This window comes from Corythoichthys intestinalis, chromosome 5, assembly GCF_030265065.1.
Source record: "Corythoichthys intestinalis isolate RoL2023-P3 chromosome 5, ASM3026506v1, whole genome shotgun sequence".
In the NCBI taxonomy this organism is placed as follows: Eukaryota; Metazoa; Chordata; class Actinopteri; order Syngnathiformes; family Syngnathidae; genus Corythoichthys; species Corythoichthys intestinalis.
In genome coordinates this window covers 13,210,979-13,229,830 of record NC_080399.1, presented here as the reverse complement: position 1 = coordinate 13,229,830, position 18,852 = coordinate 13,210,979, and the positions used below count along the sequence as shown (strand labels likewise).

At 38.9% G+C, this 18,852-nt stretch overlaps 1 protein-coding gene across 1 annotated transcript in view; it reads left to right on the top strand.

Annotated features, from left to right (window-relative positions):
• LOC130916076 (lysine-specific demethylase RSBN1L-like) overlaps nt 1-18,852 on the top strand; it is a 45,371-nt gene that overhangs the window by 18,150 nt on the left and 8,369 nt on the right. Inside the window, exons 4-7 of the mRNA XM_057836463.1 lie at nt 5,557-5,694; nt 5,879-6,021; nt 8,448-8,615; nt 11,106-11,217. Of these exons, the coding sequence (XP_057692446.1) occupies nt 5,557-5,694; nt 5,879-6,021; nt 8,448-8,615; nt 11,106-11,217 (561 nt within the window). The remainder of the gene's footprint in view (nt 1-5,556; nt 5,695-5,878; nt 6,022-8,447; nt 8,616-11,105; nt 11,218-18,852) is intronic.

The window sequence follows — 18,852 nt, the reverse complement described above, 5'->3', positions numbered from 1 at the left end:
GTTTGACAATTCAACACAAACAGCAGGTATGGTCATAGCCGTTTTTGGCCTTTACACATACTATGGTCAAAACAGGTTATATACTGTGCAAAATAGTGAGAAAAAAATTATATATATCATCTAACACAAAAAGGGTTTGGAGGATATCTCTTTGTGAAGTTAGGTGTTGTACCCGTCACCTTATCAAAAGTATATACGTACATGCAATCAAGCTTCTCGAACACACATCTACATAAAAATTGAAAAGATTATAGTGAAGAAAAAATATATATAACATTGAAAAAAAGTATTTAAAAAAATATTGACAAGTAGTTCAGTTCAATTCAAATTTTTCAGGCATGCGACCCAATAAAGTTTTTTAGTTTTGTTTTGTTTTTTGCGCGCACTCAATAAAGCTTCTTCTTGAACAAGTCACGGAGCTGCGTGACATACAACGTCTCACACACACACAGCCTACTCTTTCGCCGTTTGCGCGCTGCTGTCACTTCTACTTGCCGAGACGCCGACTCATCCCAAGAAAACAACGACAAATACGGCTCATCTTCTTGCTTGAGTTAATAAAATAATGCATTAGCTTGCGCTAAATGTAGTTTTAGATTCATTTTGCACGTTTCAAAGTCGCTCGCTCAAACCAACCGGCTGTTGCTTGCGCCGCATGCCTCCCTTTCAGTAGTTGGCGCCTCGCTCGGAAATTTATTAAAAATGATCACATTCGGTTCGTCCTTCTTGACATCAGATCGGCTCTTAGGATATGTAGTCTTTTGTGCTGCTTTCGGTTTTGAAAAAGGACAAGAAATGATGGAAATATGGAGATGGATACATGGTCCATGCAGCGTTTTAATGCATATTTATGAGTGCAATAAAACTATAAAACTCAAATGACATTATCTCCCGTTTTTCTTGGCCGATTGACTTCAAACAAAAACTGGTGTGGACATCAACTTCCGCACTTTCAAACGAGACCCACCAGCAGCACGTGGGTGACGTAATTACAGCGTGACGAAGCTTCAAAGACGATATGCGTAAACGCGTTGCTGCCGACACGTTCGGTTTAAAGGGTTAACGGAGTCTATTTTATCCGAATTTGCATGCCTTTAATGTTGCTTGTACATCTCAAAGAAAAAACTTGTTCACAATGGCCTGGTTGGGTCCCTTTTTTCAGGACACTATAACCTTTATGTCCAAACTGTTGTTTTTCTTTACTGACCAATTATAATCAACATTTTGGACCCAAAAAGCTCAATGAGGACCAAGTCACATCTCCAGGTCCTCCTCTGAGAACCTGGGCAAAAAAAAATATGTGCACCCCTGGTTATTTTTTGTGTTTTAACATACTTATGTTCCAATTTGCTAAAATGCTTTGAAAAATAAACATCCTGTTGAATGTTTTGTGTGACATTTTGGCTCATCATACCGTCAGAATCTCATACGGGCACATGCCTATTCACTATTTTTTTAAAAATCGAGAATTGAAAAAAACCTTTTGGGAGTTTATAGTGTTAGGATTACATTTCACAGTAAAGTGAGTTTGAAAAATAATTTTTAGTCAAATAATTTAAAATATGATACATTGTATCATATCGTTATCATTATATAAAATGGCCCATATCTTGATACATATATATTTTTTTGCTGTATCGCCCAACACTACCAAAAATAGAAACCTCTGCTTTCTGCATATTGATTTTGCGGCTCTTTCAAATGAACATTTTTACAGCCGGAGTGGAGTGTTCAAGCAGTGAGCGGGAGGGAAAAGTGCTGACACATGTTGAGGGGAGAAAAGTCAAAGCGTGCCGCAATGTGACAGGATGTGATGCTGCTGAAATCACTGACGGGTGACGAAGCGCATCCTCTTAAAAATGTGACGAAATATAACAAATAGTGATACAGTGGATTCATTACAGACCCACGGATCTGAGAATTGAAACATTCTTTCCAAACCGATATATCGGTCCGGTATATGGACCTTTTTCAACATCGGCCATCGGCTGATATCCAACCGATATAACAGGATAACTGTTATGCTCACTGTATTGGTGATGATATATTGGCTGGCCGATATATGGATTTTTCCAGATAAGCCGATATAAAGGTGATGGACTACGATAAATTATGTTCACTGTTTGGGTGATGATCTTTGTTAAATGTGATTTTGCACCACCTAGAGGACAGTGTTACGAAAGGAATCAGTAGTAGAAAAATAGAACTTCGAATTGATCTTGCACAACCTAGTTAGCATCTAGGTGTTACAAAATGAAGTAGCAGAATGAAAATTTAACTGAATTGATGCATTTATATACTCAGTGTTTTAGTTGCTTCACATATTCAACGTGCTATTAAAAAGTAAATCGGCTTCAAATATCTACTTTTGACATTGACAATCGGATTTTTAAAAAATCGATATCGGCACTGCCATTTGAAAATCCTATATCGATCAACCTCTAATTCTTTCTGTATGTACGCATGTTATTTACCAACTGACGCTACAGATGGTTGTTTCCTTTCAAACTTAACTTGTTAGCGTACGTTAGTGAAGTCACGCACACTGTGATCACGCCATCTTTGATCCACTATGAAAGAAGACTTCAAATCAGTCCTTTCATCTATGTAGAACCACTTCAAAGAAGGAGCATTTAGGAACGGACATGTGACTTGTTGATCGTATTTAATTTTTTTGTCATGTGTTCTGTTAAGCACTTTGCTAAAGCTGCTCCGTTTTTTAATCGAATGGTAGGTACAGCTGCAGCCACAAGTATAACTTCGTTGGCAAAGCCTTCCACCCTATATAAAATGTATCCGTCTTTCACAAGTTTTGAGGGAGGCAAGATGGGACTTTGAAGTTGGAGGTGGGAGCTAGCTTTTTGTGATGTAGAAAAGCTAACGTTGGTTTTTGGAAAAGGGGCCAATCAACAAACTCATTGGATGCCATTGACAGTGATAGACAGCTAACCTGTTTTGACTCCGAGTCAAATTGGACTGGACATCTAGGGCAGTTAAACATCATCACTTTATGCCAGCCTTCCCATTTAAAATAAATTTTACATCTAAATTTTTTACACCTAAAGCTCTTAAGGGCTACAAGAGATAAAATAACGCAGAGGTATAATGATTAGGGATGTCCACGATAGGGCTGGGCGATATGGCCTTAAGCACGTATCACGATAAATTGAGCAGATTTACCTCGATAACGATAAATGACGATAAATTTACCCAAGCAGACTGTTATATAATTTGAAAATCAGAATCAATGCATGAAATACAGATTAACCGTTTGTTGTTGATTTATTTACCAGCTTTCAATTTAATATATTTAACAATTGTACATGCAGGCTAAACATTAAGTATACAAAAATTTATTGTAAAGAAAAAGAATCAAGTATGAACATTTAAAACAGCTTGTATGGCTTGAACAATGTACATTGTCAAAATCAATATGCCTGTGCAAACATGTCATTGTAACACAAATTCCTTACAGCTTGAACAGTACACTTCAAAAACACAACTTATTGTTAATGGCTGCTGTGACATAATTACTCAACACAAGTGTTTACTGCAAGGTTTCAGGTTTTTTTTTCCCCCAGTGCATTTTTTAATACATACACACTCACATTAAAGCTGCATTGATCTAATGACACAGAATTAAGCACATACAGAAAAATAGCTGGGGCCATTAAACAGTTATAATTTTCACTGTTAGATTGTACTTTATGCTGAATGCTTTACCATCACAAAAGCTATCAGAGAAATCACACACAGACAAGAGATACACAATAACGTGATAAACTAATGCCGCATTCCAGAGAAGTGGGAAGTCGGATTTATCCCGCTCGGATGGTACCAGTTCCGACCTCAAAGCGTTCCAAGCAAATGTAAACAACAAAGATGGCTGATCACGACGAGGTGTTTTTTATTTTGGCCATCCAAAGACATTTTGACCTCCAGCGAACCTGCCTTCCTATAAGTGATCGAGTAGTAGAGGAAAAACGACGGCTGGGTTATAGCCCACACTGTAAACTGCCTTTTTTTAAGTTACATCCTTTGCTGATGGTCAATATAAAAACAGCACAACAAAGATAATTCACTGTATGAGAAAAAAAATACATGGCGTCTCAAATAAACTTGATTTACTTCATTATTGTGTTATCATTCAATACGTTTTCATGAGCACCATTTTGTCCAGTGACGTCAGATTGAAACAACTTGGAAGCCGGGGTAGTTATTTTTTTCTCCGACTTCGCGACTTGGACCTCCCAGTTCGAGTGGCGTTCCAATGATATTTTCCTACTCGGAGGTCGGAAAAGTCCGACGTCCCACTTTTCTGGAACGCTGCATAATTGCTAGATGCAGTCCGAGACCAATCCACTCGTTAAGTTCAGCTGTTTCGACAAGTTTAGAGCCGCTATCCGACTCCATCACGTTCATTTGTAGCATTAACCGCTAGTGTTAGCCACTAGCGTTAGCCTGTGGCTTGGCTACCAGTAGAAACCATCCTCTTTGGAAATTGTGAGAACAAGGGAGGACAGCGGGTGAAAGCCTGTCTGGGTGCCGCCAAGAGTCTATTTAATGTCGGGTGAAAGTTTGGCGAACCTCCCTTAAGCAACACTCCATCACGTTTGCTTGTAGCGTTAGCCTACCGGGCTCGTTTGTTTGGCTTCCTGATAACCACGTGACTCCATACGTAAGCACACTGTCTGCTTTCTTAAAGGGGAATGAACATAGTCGAACAACAGAGTCAAAGCGGGATGAAAAGACTATATTTTCTTGTTTTATTAAATTACCGAATTTACCGTCATGGTCAAAATGATGTCGGTCATCGTAAAGAATTTCGGTACCGGTAAATTTTCGGTTTACCGCCCTGCTCTAGTCCACGATCCGTTCATATCATTAGAAACTGGACCCAAGCATGTTATTTTCAACATCAGAATCGAGTGGCATTGGCTCCCGCTACCGGCCATAGATGTTCAATCCGTTAGAAGTGGGAGGGTTGGCAACGAATAAACGAATGCTCATTCGCTGCCACCCTCCCAGTTCAAACGGTTTGGACGTCGACTAGTGATAAACTCATTCCAATTCAGAGCAGAAGCTTGTTTTTCTGTTTATTAGTTGTTTGTATAATATCCTAGAATGATTTCCTGACCAATGTATCGATAATTGTTGTATCGCCATATCGTCAGATCATCGTTATCGTGAGCTTTGTATCGCAAATCGTATCGTATCGTGAGGTACCAAGAGGTTCCCACTCCTAATCACCAGGTAACTTGAACTCTGGTGCAAAATATATGATTGGGACAACTCTCGTAAAAACTATTTCTTTTTAGAACAACTCACATTTGTCTAGCAATGCTAATGGCAGCAAATTAGTTAATTTACATTATGGAGTTGTGGCAATGTTGGTAGTGTTTATTGTATTTTACAGATTGAGAGACAAAGCAGTATTTCTGTGGATTTTCACTAGCAAGCTAGCACGCTAGCTTCCTTCTTTCATTCATTTTGCTTAGTGGCCCGGAGCGTTATAGTGAACTAATTTTTGCCTTCCTGCTTTAATGTCTGCTGCAGGTTAAGCGGACATACTCCCAGGGAACGTATCGGGCCGGCGCCATGCGCCAAGTCAGTCTGGTGGGCGCCGTTGATGAGGAGGTTGGCGACTACTTTCCTGAGTTCATCCAAATGTTGGAGGATTCTCCCTTTCTAGAGGTAGCCATTTATTCATCTTGGAGAACCGTTTCTTGTTTCTGGTCATTTTTTTCCATAAGAATTTAAACACCTACATTCATATTTATTCTGATAAGTTTCAACGTTGAAAATAACCCAACTTTTCAAACTTAAGATAAGTGTGTGCGACTGATTTCCTTCCTTGATTATCATATTTTTTTCACAGCGGACGCTGCCCTGGGGAACTTTTTCTAGTCTTCGGCTGCAGAGCCCGACCGAGAGCGACGACGGCCCCATCATGTGGGTCCGACCCGGGGAACAAATGATCCCCATGGCTGACATGCCCAAGTCTCCCTTCAAGAGAAAAAGGTGGGTTCCCCTTTATGTATATTTTACTTTTTTTTTTTTTTTTTTTTTTTTTTTTTTTTTTTTTTAAATCCCAAGTTAAAATGGTCTTTCATCATCCTATGGGCTGTATCCACAAGAACGATAAAGAGGAGAAAACTAAAAAAACTTTACCAGATGTCCATACCTTTGAGATGGAAACAGTGTTTTGGGGGGGCGGAAAAATCAAAATTCTAAAAATTCCTCTGGTTGAAAACGCAAAAAAAAATTTTTGTGTTGACAGCTGTCTGGAGGGTAGCCAAATAAAATAAACATTCTGTGAAAAATAAGAGAACAACTTCAACTGAAGAAAAAGTGCCAAAGAAATGTCTCATATAAATAAAATTAATTGAAATGAGCCAAAATGTCCATAATTATATAAAAAGAATAAGTCGCAAATAAATCACATTTGTACTAGTTACCCCAAAGGGCCAAAAGGGGTTGACAAAGCAATACAAATACAAGCAGGCAATTTATAGGACATGCCAATCCATTGACAGTCCCCAAGATGCAATTTGCTGGGCTTTTGCACACATTTTTTTATTTATAATTGTTTTATTACTTTTCTTAGTTACTATTTCTATCTGGTGACACATTATTTTTGATGAGTTTATAATTCATCATATTTCATTATTTGTGCACCATGAGTGATTAGGGGCTTCAGTTAACAAATCCCAAGCATCTTGGTTTAGCGATATCTGGAGGTCACTCTAAGCACAGTTGCTGTGCTAAGCTGTGACCAGCCCATCCACAAAGGCTCAGCATACGAAGTGCAAAACGGTGCCGAAATTTTGCAAAATTATTTTAAATGCTTTTATTGGTCGTGATTACTGGACAACTCTGGTTGCTTTAATGCTTTTATCAAAGAAAGTAAACATTTTACTAGGGCTGTCCCAAACGACTAATTTTCTCCCGATTAGTCAGCCGACTATTTTTACGATTAGTCGACTAATCTAATATTTACAGTTTTTTGATTATTATTATTTTTTTTTTTTTTTTATACTAATTTAGCAATGAAATTTTTGTTGACGCTTATCAATTCACAAAAACATATTGGAACACGTAAATTATTTATTTAATTACAAATAAACCCATAAATAACAATAATAAATCAAAAAATAAACAACGAGTTCAAATGCTGATAGAATTAACTAGTGCAAAAGAATGGAATGTAAACAGATTCAGAACACTGACTTCGCCTTTCCAACATGATTCAAAACAATTCTTAAAAAAACACCTCTCATTAATATTATAGTATAGTACTATATTTAATAGTATTATAATAATTATAATAATTATTCATTGCAATCAGATTTTTCATAAAGGGTGTCATTTTAAAGGTATTCTTAGTGTAGAATCTGAATTTTGAAGTATGTGGCATTAACTCCAGAAATCGCTATTTATATGAAGAACATGACATGCTTTTATTTTGAAATGTTCACCGGAAGTACGTTTGCTAAACCGCTAACTTCAGCTTTACACTCCGCAAAAAATGTAATTGCATGTAGTGTCAGTAATAGATTTTTTGGGTAATTTTTTTTCGTTTGCAAATGCTGTTAACCAGCAATTTCTACAGCGTCTTGATAAGAGAAAGGAAGTGGAGTCTCATATGCCATCAGCACGCACGCACCAATGTATGCACGCACGCACGTGCGCAGCGATAAAAGGCAGCCGTGAAAATTACCGGCCTCATTTTTATTTGCCGTGCGATAAATGGACTCGTTGCATATCGTGACAGGCTTAGCAACTTCAATAAAACATGTCGTTAGCTAGTTAGATGGACTTACAAATTGGGTGACGGCGCTTTAGGTGTTTATTCACGGCCGACATGCATCCAAGCTTGGCATTGAAAAGACAGGAAAAAAGTGTACCCTCCTTTGTTTCTTTGAAATAAGTCAATGTTTTGGACACTCTGGTGCGCTTTTTTGGCTTTGTGCCGCTTTCCCCGTTTGCATACAGAGCGTCCGACATTCTGAACTTTCCACGCATATATTTTTTTAACCCTTCATTAACCATCGACGGGATGTTTTGCTCGTCGACGGATTTACGTCATCGATGACGTCGACTATGTCGACTAGTCGGGACAGCTCTACGTTTTACTTATTTGTTCATCCGTTTTTTAATCGAATGGTATATACAGCTGCAGCCACAAGTATAACTTGGTTGGCAAAGCCTTCCACCCCTATATAAAATTTATCCGTCTCTCACCAGTATTGAGGAAGGCAAGATGGGACTTTGAAGTTGGAGGTGGGAGCTCACTCTTTGTGATGTAGAAAAGTTAACATTGGTTTTTGGAAAAGGGGCCAATCCACAAAATAACTTGATTATTTTTGTCGACAATGCCACATATTTAGGTTCAATAAGTTGAAAAGCCATCATTTGGGGTCATTAATATTGGTGTTGCGTCGCAGGTCCACCAACGAGATCAAGAACTTGCAGTACCTGCCCAGAGCCAGCGAGCCCCGCGAGATGCTGTTCGAAGACCGGACACGAGCCCACGCCGATCATATCGGTCAGGGCTTCGAGAGACAGACCACGGCTGCCGTGGGCGTGCTCAAGGCCGTGCGCTGTGGAGAAGAGTGAGTAAACATTGTACATTTCCACTAGAATTTTTCGTTGATTACTGTTTAACCAATATGTTGTAGAGCTGAAACGAATACTCGAGCAACTCGAGTAACTCGAGTTTAAAAACTGATCCGAGTAATTTTATTCACCTCGAGTAATCGTTTATTTTGACAGCTCTAAGCATCACGTTTTGCTCGTACTACTTTTAATGCGGGACAACGCGCTGATGTCACGTGCGGGGAGGAAGAAGGGGGAAAAAAAAACTTACTGCAGCTGAAAGCCGCTACAAGCGACGCCGACGTTGTTAAATACTAGCCCGCACGATGCTACTTGCCGTTAGCGTCTGCTGCGTCTCATAAAGATCACATGTATGTTGACCTAGATGCACCATATCCGACTCGGCCGCGTCTGGGCAGCGTTAGCAAACAGCCGCCATCTTAAAGCAGTAGAGCGCTAAGCGCTAATAAAGAGCTATAAGCGCTAATAAATAAGATTAACGTTACTGTCATTACTAGCTCACGTAACGTTAGCCCTGCGGAGGGCTAGGTTTCTATTAATTATGACCACTGTCGATGCGTGGCTAACATGTCTTACATACAGGCTTTAACATAACTTAGCATTGTGGAGTGATGAGGGTGTAAAATAAAAACTCAATAATGCTAACTATCAATTTTAGCTCAGTAGTCATTGCTGGATAAAACACCAAGTAGCACTGGTCCCTAATGTGCTCCAATACAGCCTGTATCATACATTTATTTTGAACGCTGCAAAAACTCAAAATCCTAACAGGACTTACAGTTTAGACTAACTTAAAACTTAACTAGAACTTAAAAATGGCTTGACACCAAGAGAAATTCAATTGAAACACATGGGAAAAAAGTGATGTGTTTTATCAAGCGTAACGGCATTTTTAAGGTAAGATATTTACGTATATATATATAAGATCTAAAAAGTTTTTCGAGTGAAAGCAGTGAATTAGTCTTTTTTTTTTAATTCTAGTTACAGTTTGAGATGCAATTGTTGGCTGTTTTCAACAATATACATTGAAAATAAAGACATTGATTGACTGAAAATGGTTCAAGATTTGATGAAATGTCTTGTTTTCTCATGTATATTTAAAATTGCTCTTCACCTAAAAATATATTTGTTTTATCCGATTACTCGATTAATCGATAGAATTTTCAGTCGATTACTCGATTACTAAAATATTCGATAGCTGCAGCCCTAATATGTTGTCCAACTCCAAAGTCCCATCCCGATATATGTGGTTGTAGACTTAACATATTATTGCTGAATGTATTGTAATGTCCGACTGGATGCTTTAATTATGAAGAGGGGACAATGAATTACAAATACAGGCAGGCGATCATAGGACACGTGGATTAAAGTGTAGTATTGTCGAAATGGTGTTCGACTTATTTATTCAGTTAAGGTAAATCAACCTATTTTCTTTAATTGGACATTTATAGTGACATTTCAGTGTAAATATATTTCAATACAATTGGACATTTATAGTGACATTTCAGTGTAAATATATTTCAATACAATACAACAATAACAGTAATAAACAATACGTTACGATGTATGAGACTTACGCAATTTCGACTTAACGACTTCCTTCACTTTTGACAATTATTAAGCTGTAACACATATTATGTACACATATGTTCAAAACAACACACATTTTAACAATAAAACATTTGACACGAAACAATTGGTGTTCTAACGTCCATCTAGTCTGATCATATGTAAATTTAGTAGATTAAATTAGCCTAATTTGCCTAAAAAAAGTCAGCTATCTTAAATGCTACGAATGCTAACGTATTAACAATTCTTATAGCAAATCGCTCAGACGTAAATCCACAAACTGTAGCTGTAAACTTAATTACAATTGTGTACACAATCATATATTAGCTGAAACAACCTAGAATCTGCTCCTCAGTCATAAGGCGTCAGTCCACTCGGACCCAACAAGTGTTTCCTCCATCATTGAACAAAATACAATACTATTGGACTTTTCAAATAGTTATTCAGGGGTACTTAAAGGGTTAATTCCGATTTACGCGGAAACTTTGTTTACGCCGCCAGCGTAGGAACGGAACTCGTTAGTATCTCGGGGACTACGTGTATGCTATTGCAGACCAATTGCATGACTCGAATGCTCGCCGACAGCCTCAAACTTGAAATCACATTCTCTCTGTTTCCCGACTTCTTAAGGTGGACTAGAACCTTTCTTCATGACTCCCAACTCTGGGTACCTCTTGATATGATACGATTTGTGGTAAAAGGCTCACAATAACTATTATCTCACAATATGGCGTTTCGTGGCAATTTTAAACTTTTTTTTTTTTTTTTTTGTAATCATTTTGCAAGGAAAGAATTCCTGAAGTCATATATGGAATCAAATGGCATTTTTAGAACATTTGATTGTATTATTGGAGTCGTGCTGCAGAATTTTTGTCTTTTGTGCTCATGTTTGTGTTTTTTTTTTGTTGTTGTTGCAGGAGCGACACACCTGCGCGCATCACCAAAGATGTGGTGTGCTTTCACGCTGCCGATTTCCCAGATGTGGTCATGAGGCTGCAGCTGGACCTCCACGAGCCACCGCTGTCTCAGGTGCGTTAACAAAAACGACACAAATTGGGTGAAGATGATAGGAATCCAATCACGTGGTTCTTAAAGATAAGATGGAACATCTTTTAAAGAGTTTATCACTAGTAGAGATCCAATTCATAGCCTCGAATGAATACGCTGCCACCCTCCCAGTTCAAATGGTTTGGACGTTTAGCGGTGTCAATGGCAGCTAATGGGAAAATATATATCATCTAACACAAAAAGGGTTTTGGAGGATATCTTTGTGCGGTTAGGTATTGTACCCATCACCTTATCAAAAGTATATAAATGCATTCAAGTTTCTCAAACACAAACATCTATATACAATTGGAAAAGATTGATAGTGATTTTTTTTAAGTCTTTTTATTGACAAAAAACTAGTTCAGTTCAATTTTTTTTCAGGCATGCCACTCAGTTCCCCCTTGAACAAGACAAAGGGATACATCATACACAACGTTACAAAGCCCACTCTTCCGCTGTTTGCGCTGTCAGCCTGTTACCTTTCCCAACTCGCCGACTAATCCGAAGAAAACAGCGAGAAATCTGGTCCATGTTCTTCCTCGAGTTGATGAAATAATGTATTGCCTTGCGCTAAATTTAGTTTTCGATTCATTCTGCACGTTTCAAAGTCGCTCGCTCAATCCAACAGGCCGTCGCTAACTACCTCGCCTCCCTGTCCTTTGTTGGTACCTCGCTTGGCAATTTATTAAAAATGTTCACATTACGTCCGACCTTCTTGACCTCATAATGGCTCCTGGGATATGTAGTATTTCGTGGTGCTTTCGGTTTTGAAAAGGACAAGGAATTACGCAAATATGCTGTAAACACATGGTCCTTGAAGTGTTTTAATGCTTATTTATGAGTGCAATAAAACTTTAAAACTCAAATGACATTATGTCCCATTTTACTTGGTCAATTGACTTCAAGTAAAAACGGGCGAGGACCTCAACTTCCGCACTTTCAAATGAGATCAACGAGCGGCACGTGGGTGACGTAATTACAGCGTGATGAGGTTTCAAAGATGATATGCGTAATTTTGTCGCCGCCGACACATTTGATGTTAAAGGGTTAAAAAATACAATACTTTTGGACTATTAGATAGTTATTTTGTAAGGGTGTAACGATACATGTATTTGTATTGAACCGTTTCGGTACGTGGTGCTCTGTTCGAAACGGAGGCGTACCGAACGAGTTACTGACGTAATGTAACCCTTACTTATCGAGGCTGTGAGTCGATCGGGTTAGTTTCTTTGTGTAGATTATATTTACTCCGTCTTCTCTACTATAATGAGGACCAACATGGTAGGACAGTATATAACCCAGAAACGTCAAAGGCACGACAACGTGGCCGCCGAGAGAACGCAGTGAAACGCGACTGTTAAAGTCGAGCAGCCAATGCACACCAGTCGCAGTGCGGCTGCGTGTTAAACGCGTCCCAAAAGCTGCTCAACGCGACGCACGCGAAAAGAACAGCAGAGTTTATTATTTGACGCGAGAAGCGACCCTCCTGCATCAATACTACTACCGGTAGCTAGGATCTGGCAGACCAGAAGTCACTCGTGTAAAAATACGGTGGAACTAATATGCAATCGTAATTTACTTTTTGACTCCATCAGATCTCTTGTGTGGCAGATCAGGGCACAGTTGACTTGTCTTTGTTGACTTACTGCCTGTCTTCTCTGCTATAATGATAACCAACGCGGCCCTGTGTTCAATACAAAACCCTCCTACCACAACAAAACAAGTGGGAACTAATATTCACATAGGAACTAAAGTTATATAACATAAAATATACAATATAAATGAATTAGTGCTGTCAAACGATTAAAAAATTGAATCTAGTTAATCATATGTCAACTGTGTGATTAATCAGGATTAATGACATTTCTCTCGGGATGAATAAAGTTGCTCTTCAGGAAAAAAAAAATCTACGAAAATACTAGGCCTGTCGCGATAACAAATTTTAGTGGGCGATAAATTATCTCATAAGTTATTGCGATATGCGATATTATTGCGCCCCCATATATAGAAAAAAAAATTTTTTGAGCGTTTATTTACTTATTGTCATCATCATCGGTATCATTGACGGTTGCCAGATGTGATATGAGCAACCCGGAAAAAACAAAGAAAAGATAGGGCTGACGAGAGAAGAATATGCTTATCAAGTCCTGTCCCCTTTTAACCGATTTTCAATAACACAGTGAGAATACAGTATATATTAATAGATCAAGTACACCCATTTGAACGCAATAAATGTTTACTTTTAAATTAAAAAATACCTTTTAAGAAATCACAACTAAAAACAATAGACCATGCCTCTTTCAAGTAAAAGACAACAATAATAATACCGCACAGAAACACATAATAAATGTTTTTTTTTTTCAAGAAAAAATAAAATTGCACTTAATAACTGAAGCATTTAGGCATATAGGTATAAAGTTGCAGTCACAGTAATTGCACTTCAACAACAACAGAGAAAAATAGACTAATTAAGTAGCAGTAACAAAAATTTGGCTCCCAAAGGTATCAAATATCATTTAACAGAGGTAAAACGGTCTCATTTCTTCAACAATGTAGCGGAATTCACTTTCCGTGAGGGAACGCTATTTTGCGCGGTGTCGTCTGTATTTCTCACATCAAGCGAATACCTCTAATTGTCAATTAACGTGACGAAGAGGCTCCGCTTGTTGCGATGCCGTTTTCTTACTAAGCAGTGAAAACTGGAGAGGATAATAGTGTTTCAAATGAGCATGTAGATTTATTCTGTTGGCCATCTTTGTTGAAACAACCTCCAAAAACATTTTGCAGACTGGTTCGTCCTCTTCCTCATTCCGCTCGCTCATTGCTGTGCGCCGACAGTGCACTCGGCCCTGCCTCCATCCATTCAATGACGTTCACTCGAACTCAAATGTATAAAACGAACATACCCAGAAGTCAATAAAACAGAGTGGCACAAGGAAGCTGAACTTTAAACAGCGCTGTCAAGCACATCTGCCACACATCTGCCGCAAGCGCGTGCGTCGTGCGCGCGCACGCACTTACGCGACAAACGCGCGCACGTGCACGCGAGGCGATAAATCGCAGCACGAAAATTACCGGCTTCATTTTTATATACCGCGCGATAAATGGAATTATTGCATATTGCGACAGGCTTAGAAAATACTGTAATTGACTTAAAATTTGTTTGAAGATGAAATGTATAATGTATGAATGAATTAATACTTAACCAAATTGAGTTTTAAAATTTTATTTAACAACTTAGATCGTATAAAATAAAAAATAAATTGTCTGTATTACACAGCAAAGAGTTTTAACAGATTAAAGTGCCTCAGACTGACAATGGCATATTATCCAAAATTAACTTCCAATTTACAGAGCAGACAAGCACAATACAGTAACAATAGCTAGTGTTTCAAAAAATGTGTAAACAACTTGTCTGTTAAATTGAACATTTCACGCAATTAAATGCAGCATTTGCAGTTTCACACTAAATGGCCTGAAAGCTGTGTGAGATATAAAAAAAAAATAAATAAATTGTCCATTTTCACACACTTAACTGTAAAACATTACACTAAACTGTGTGTAAAGGTGTTTAGAAACACTGCTTAAGTTATCCGGTCATACTCTATATTTTTTCAACCAACTGCTCAGGCAAACTAGCTTGTTGACATTTTCAGATAACAGAGCAGACCTTTTCTTTTGAACAGTGTGCCCTGTCAAAGAAAACAGTCTCTCGCAAAGAACGGTTGTGGCAGGTGTGACCAGATACTTTTTTTGCTAGGTGGGCCAGCTTACTGTGGGCACCATTGTGCGCAGACCACCACTGTATTTGACATGAGTCCATGCTGGCACTGCCTTGTACCTGTCTAGTGGTTTGTCATTGGTTGTTGTTGTTTGTTGTCATTGGATTTTCAAGGCCCTCGTCTTCGACTATGTTAATGGGTCTACACCAGGGGTCGGCAACCTATGACACGCGTGTCAGCACTGGCACGCGAAGGGTTAACCAGTGACACGCGAGGGCATGGCAAAAAAAAAAAAAAAAAAGCGTGTTATGTTCATTGTCGGTTGTATCTTTATCACTTGCTGAAGCGCCCCATCTTGTGGCCGTTTTATTTATTGGTTCTAAAACAGTACAAGAAAAATGCAAATAGGAAGTTCTTCAAATGGGATTCAGTGTGTTACATGGCAGCTCCACTCTCACAACTTGAGTGGCATTTGTGTTCTTTAGAGCAACGTCTGTGAGTATTTTGTTGTCAAATTGAGAATTACACTCTTTATATTGTCTTTAGGTTGCATGTTTGAGGGGAAATGTGTTTGATATTTCTAATTAAGAACTACTGAATACAGGCAAATTGTGTTTGCATATATGGATGGCATTTTTGTTATTTGCAGCATTGTTGCCGATTGCATGTATTTTTTCATTGTTTTAGTTTCATAAAAAAGAAAAGACACAGATAAAGGATTACTGAAAACATCCGGAGTGTGAACCTTTTCATGTTTAGCTGTTTGGATAGCGGAAGCGAGCCCATTTACAATGTGCCTTTTTACCGGAAATTAAGGCATTTTCAGTTGCGCGCCCTGTTATTTAGGGGCTTTACGGGACCGCCCCTCTCACCCACTCAGCCTGTGGCGTTATATGCGAGCAATAATTGATTTTGAGCACACCTCCAGCTCTTCCCCAATTTCTCGACTCCTGCGCTTGTCGGATTTTTTTTCTCTGCGCGTTTAATTCAGCCCACACTGCTAACATGTTACGAAGCCGACCAATCAGAGAGCTGGCGGAAGTACACTGTGTTACCAATTGCACTTTTTGGTAATTGCAACTCTGCACCGTAGGGTGTAGTGGACAGGCGATTAACGTGGCTTGTTGTCGTCGATTCGCCCGGTGCTTATTACTTCAGAGAGGTGGTGATGTGGCGCTCTTCGCACAACTCTCTCTCAACACCTTGCTCCTTGCCTCTCTTTTTCTCACGCTTAACTAGTAAGCTGGTCATACTGTAGGTGACAGCGGCCCCTTGGGGGTGCCGGTAACAACTGGTTGGCTGGTTACTTCCGCTTGCTCTGTGCATTATGCCTCGGGAGCGTTGTGTGTGTGTCGCATAACAAGTGTCAAACGCAACTACGAGACGAAACATGAAATTCATGGAAAACAGGGCCAGGGATCACATTAAGGTCTTTTGTATTTGTTATATAAAATCTAAAATTGTGCATAGAATTCACTGTTAGTGAAAAAGACAAAGTAGTCGCCTGACTTTGAAGGTTAAAACAGCCCGCTCTGTACTGTGAGAGACCTGCACTGAGAATCACGCTTGTTCCCCTTTTCTTGCTGGGTTGTGTGTGTGTGATATGTTTACATAAGATGATGCTCAAGTTTTGATGTTTTCTACAATATACTTTTATTTTTTAGTTATTTGTTAAAGAAGAATGGTAGTTGTAAGATTTCAACGTATGTTCATGTTGTTTTCTTTGGAGCAAAATTACAGCTCTGTTGGATATAAAAATTCGGATGTGCGTCATTAATCTTGGTGTGGCACACTGATTGACAAGAAAATTTGAAAGTGGCACGCCACACCAAAAAGGTTGCTGACCCCTGGTCTACACTCTACAGTCTCTGGCTACCCATGTAGCGATAGCAGTAGTCAACCTACTTTTTGTTGGCAAGTCCGAGTCCGCACTCTGCCAGTGTAGCTTGATGATTGCGGCTTGTTCCCACAGTGTTAGCACTAGCAAAGATATGCTTTGCCCGGTGGTGGTACTTTAGGCTGGTTGAGCTTCGATCGAAGGACAGTTCATTACATCAGTATGTGCACACAACTTTGGTTTTATCCAGATTTCCATTAGGCGGCTTTTTAAAACGGAATTTGGTCGTCATCCTCATTCATCCTCACTCATCGTGGCTGGCTGCACTGCCGCGCAGGGAATGTAAACATCAGCGTGTGGGACTATGGGAGGCAGTTGTGGCCAAACTTAGTGTGAGAGGTAAATTGCGTTATTTTTTTTCAATGCGTTAATATTTCCAGATTAATCGTGGTCGTTAACGTGTTATTGTTGACAGGCCTAAAATGAATACTACATCACATTTGTAAAATATAAACACATAATAAAATAAATAATAGCTCCCTTAAATCAAATAAATTGAAATGAGCTAAAACACCTGTAATTAAATAGTAAGAATAATAGACAGATCCTGCTTACACAATTAAATGTATTAATTTCTGTTTGGCGCTTTAACTTGAGAAAATCCACCAATAAAGCTTTTGAAAACCGTTCATAAGAAAAAAAAAATGATTCATTGAGGCATTTCATTTGTAAAATACATGTTAAAATCGTTGTCATTGGGATTGCTTTTCCCTTTAGCACAGGACTTTTTTCTTCTTTCTTTCAGAAAGAAAGCTGACCAATACTGTAGTCTGAAAGGCAAATTGTTGTTGGATTATCGTTAAATATCCGCTACTTTTTGAGCAGAATTCTAGCTTTGTGTAGGCTAATGTTCCTATTGTCGAAAGCACAAAGGTGCGTAATAAACAACTAGCACATTTATATTTTGCATTTTGTTTTCTTACTGTACCGAAAATTAACCGAACCGTGACCTCAAAACCGAGGTACGTACCGAACCGAGATTTTTGTGTACCGTTACACCTCTATTATTTTGAGATTTAGGTGAACTTAAAGGGCTAATTCCGATTTACACTGAAATTAGGGTTATGTCGCCAGCGTAGGAGCGGAACTTTTTTGTAACCTGGGGACTATCTGTATTTACAGTGGTGGCAGAGAGTTGGGGTTGTTCAAGTCTCCCTTGATGGCGGGGGAGCATAACAGAAAATAATTTAGAAGCACTGCTTTAACCCTTTAACACCGAACGTGTCGGCAGCGACGCGTTCACACATATCGTCTTTGAAGCTTCGTCACGCTGTAATTACATCACCCACGTGCCGCTGATTGGTCTCATTTGAAAGTGCGGAAGTTGATGTCCACACCAGTTTTTATTTGAGGTCAATCGGCCAAGAAAAACGGGAGATAATGTCATTTGAGTTTTATAGTTTTATAGCACTCATAAATATGCATTAAAACGCTGCATGGACCATGTATCCATCTCCATATTTCCATCATTTCTTGTCCTTTTTCAAAACCGAAAGCAGCACAAAAGACTACTTATCCCAAGAGTCGTTGTGATGTCTAGAAGGACGAACCGAATGTGATCATTTTTAATAAATTTCCGAGCGAGGCGCCAACTATTGAAAGGGAGGCATGCGAAGCAAGCAACAGCCGGTTGGTTTGAGCGAGCGACTTTGAAACGTGCAGAATAAATCTCAAACTACATTTAGCACAAGCTAATGCATTATTTCATTAACTCAAGGTAGAAGATGAGTCGTATTTGTCATTGTTTTCCTCTGATGAATCGGCGTCTCGGCGAGTAGAAGTGACAGTAGCGCGCGAACGGCAAAAGAGTAGGCTGTGTGACGTTGTGTGTGACGCAGCTCTGTGACCTGTTCAAGAAGAAGCTTTATTGAGTGCGCAAAAAAAGAAAAAAGAAAAAAAAAACTTTACTGGGTCGCATGCCTGAAAAATTTGAATGTAACTACTTGTCAATATTTTTTAAAACACTTTTTTTCAATGTTATATATATTTTTTCTTCAC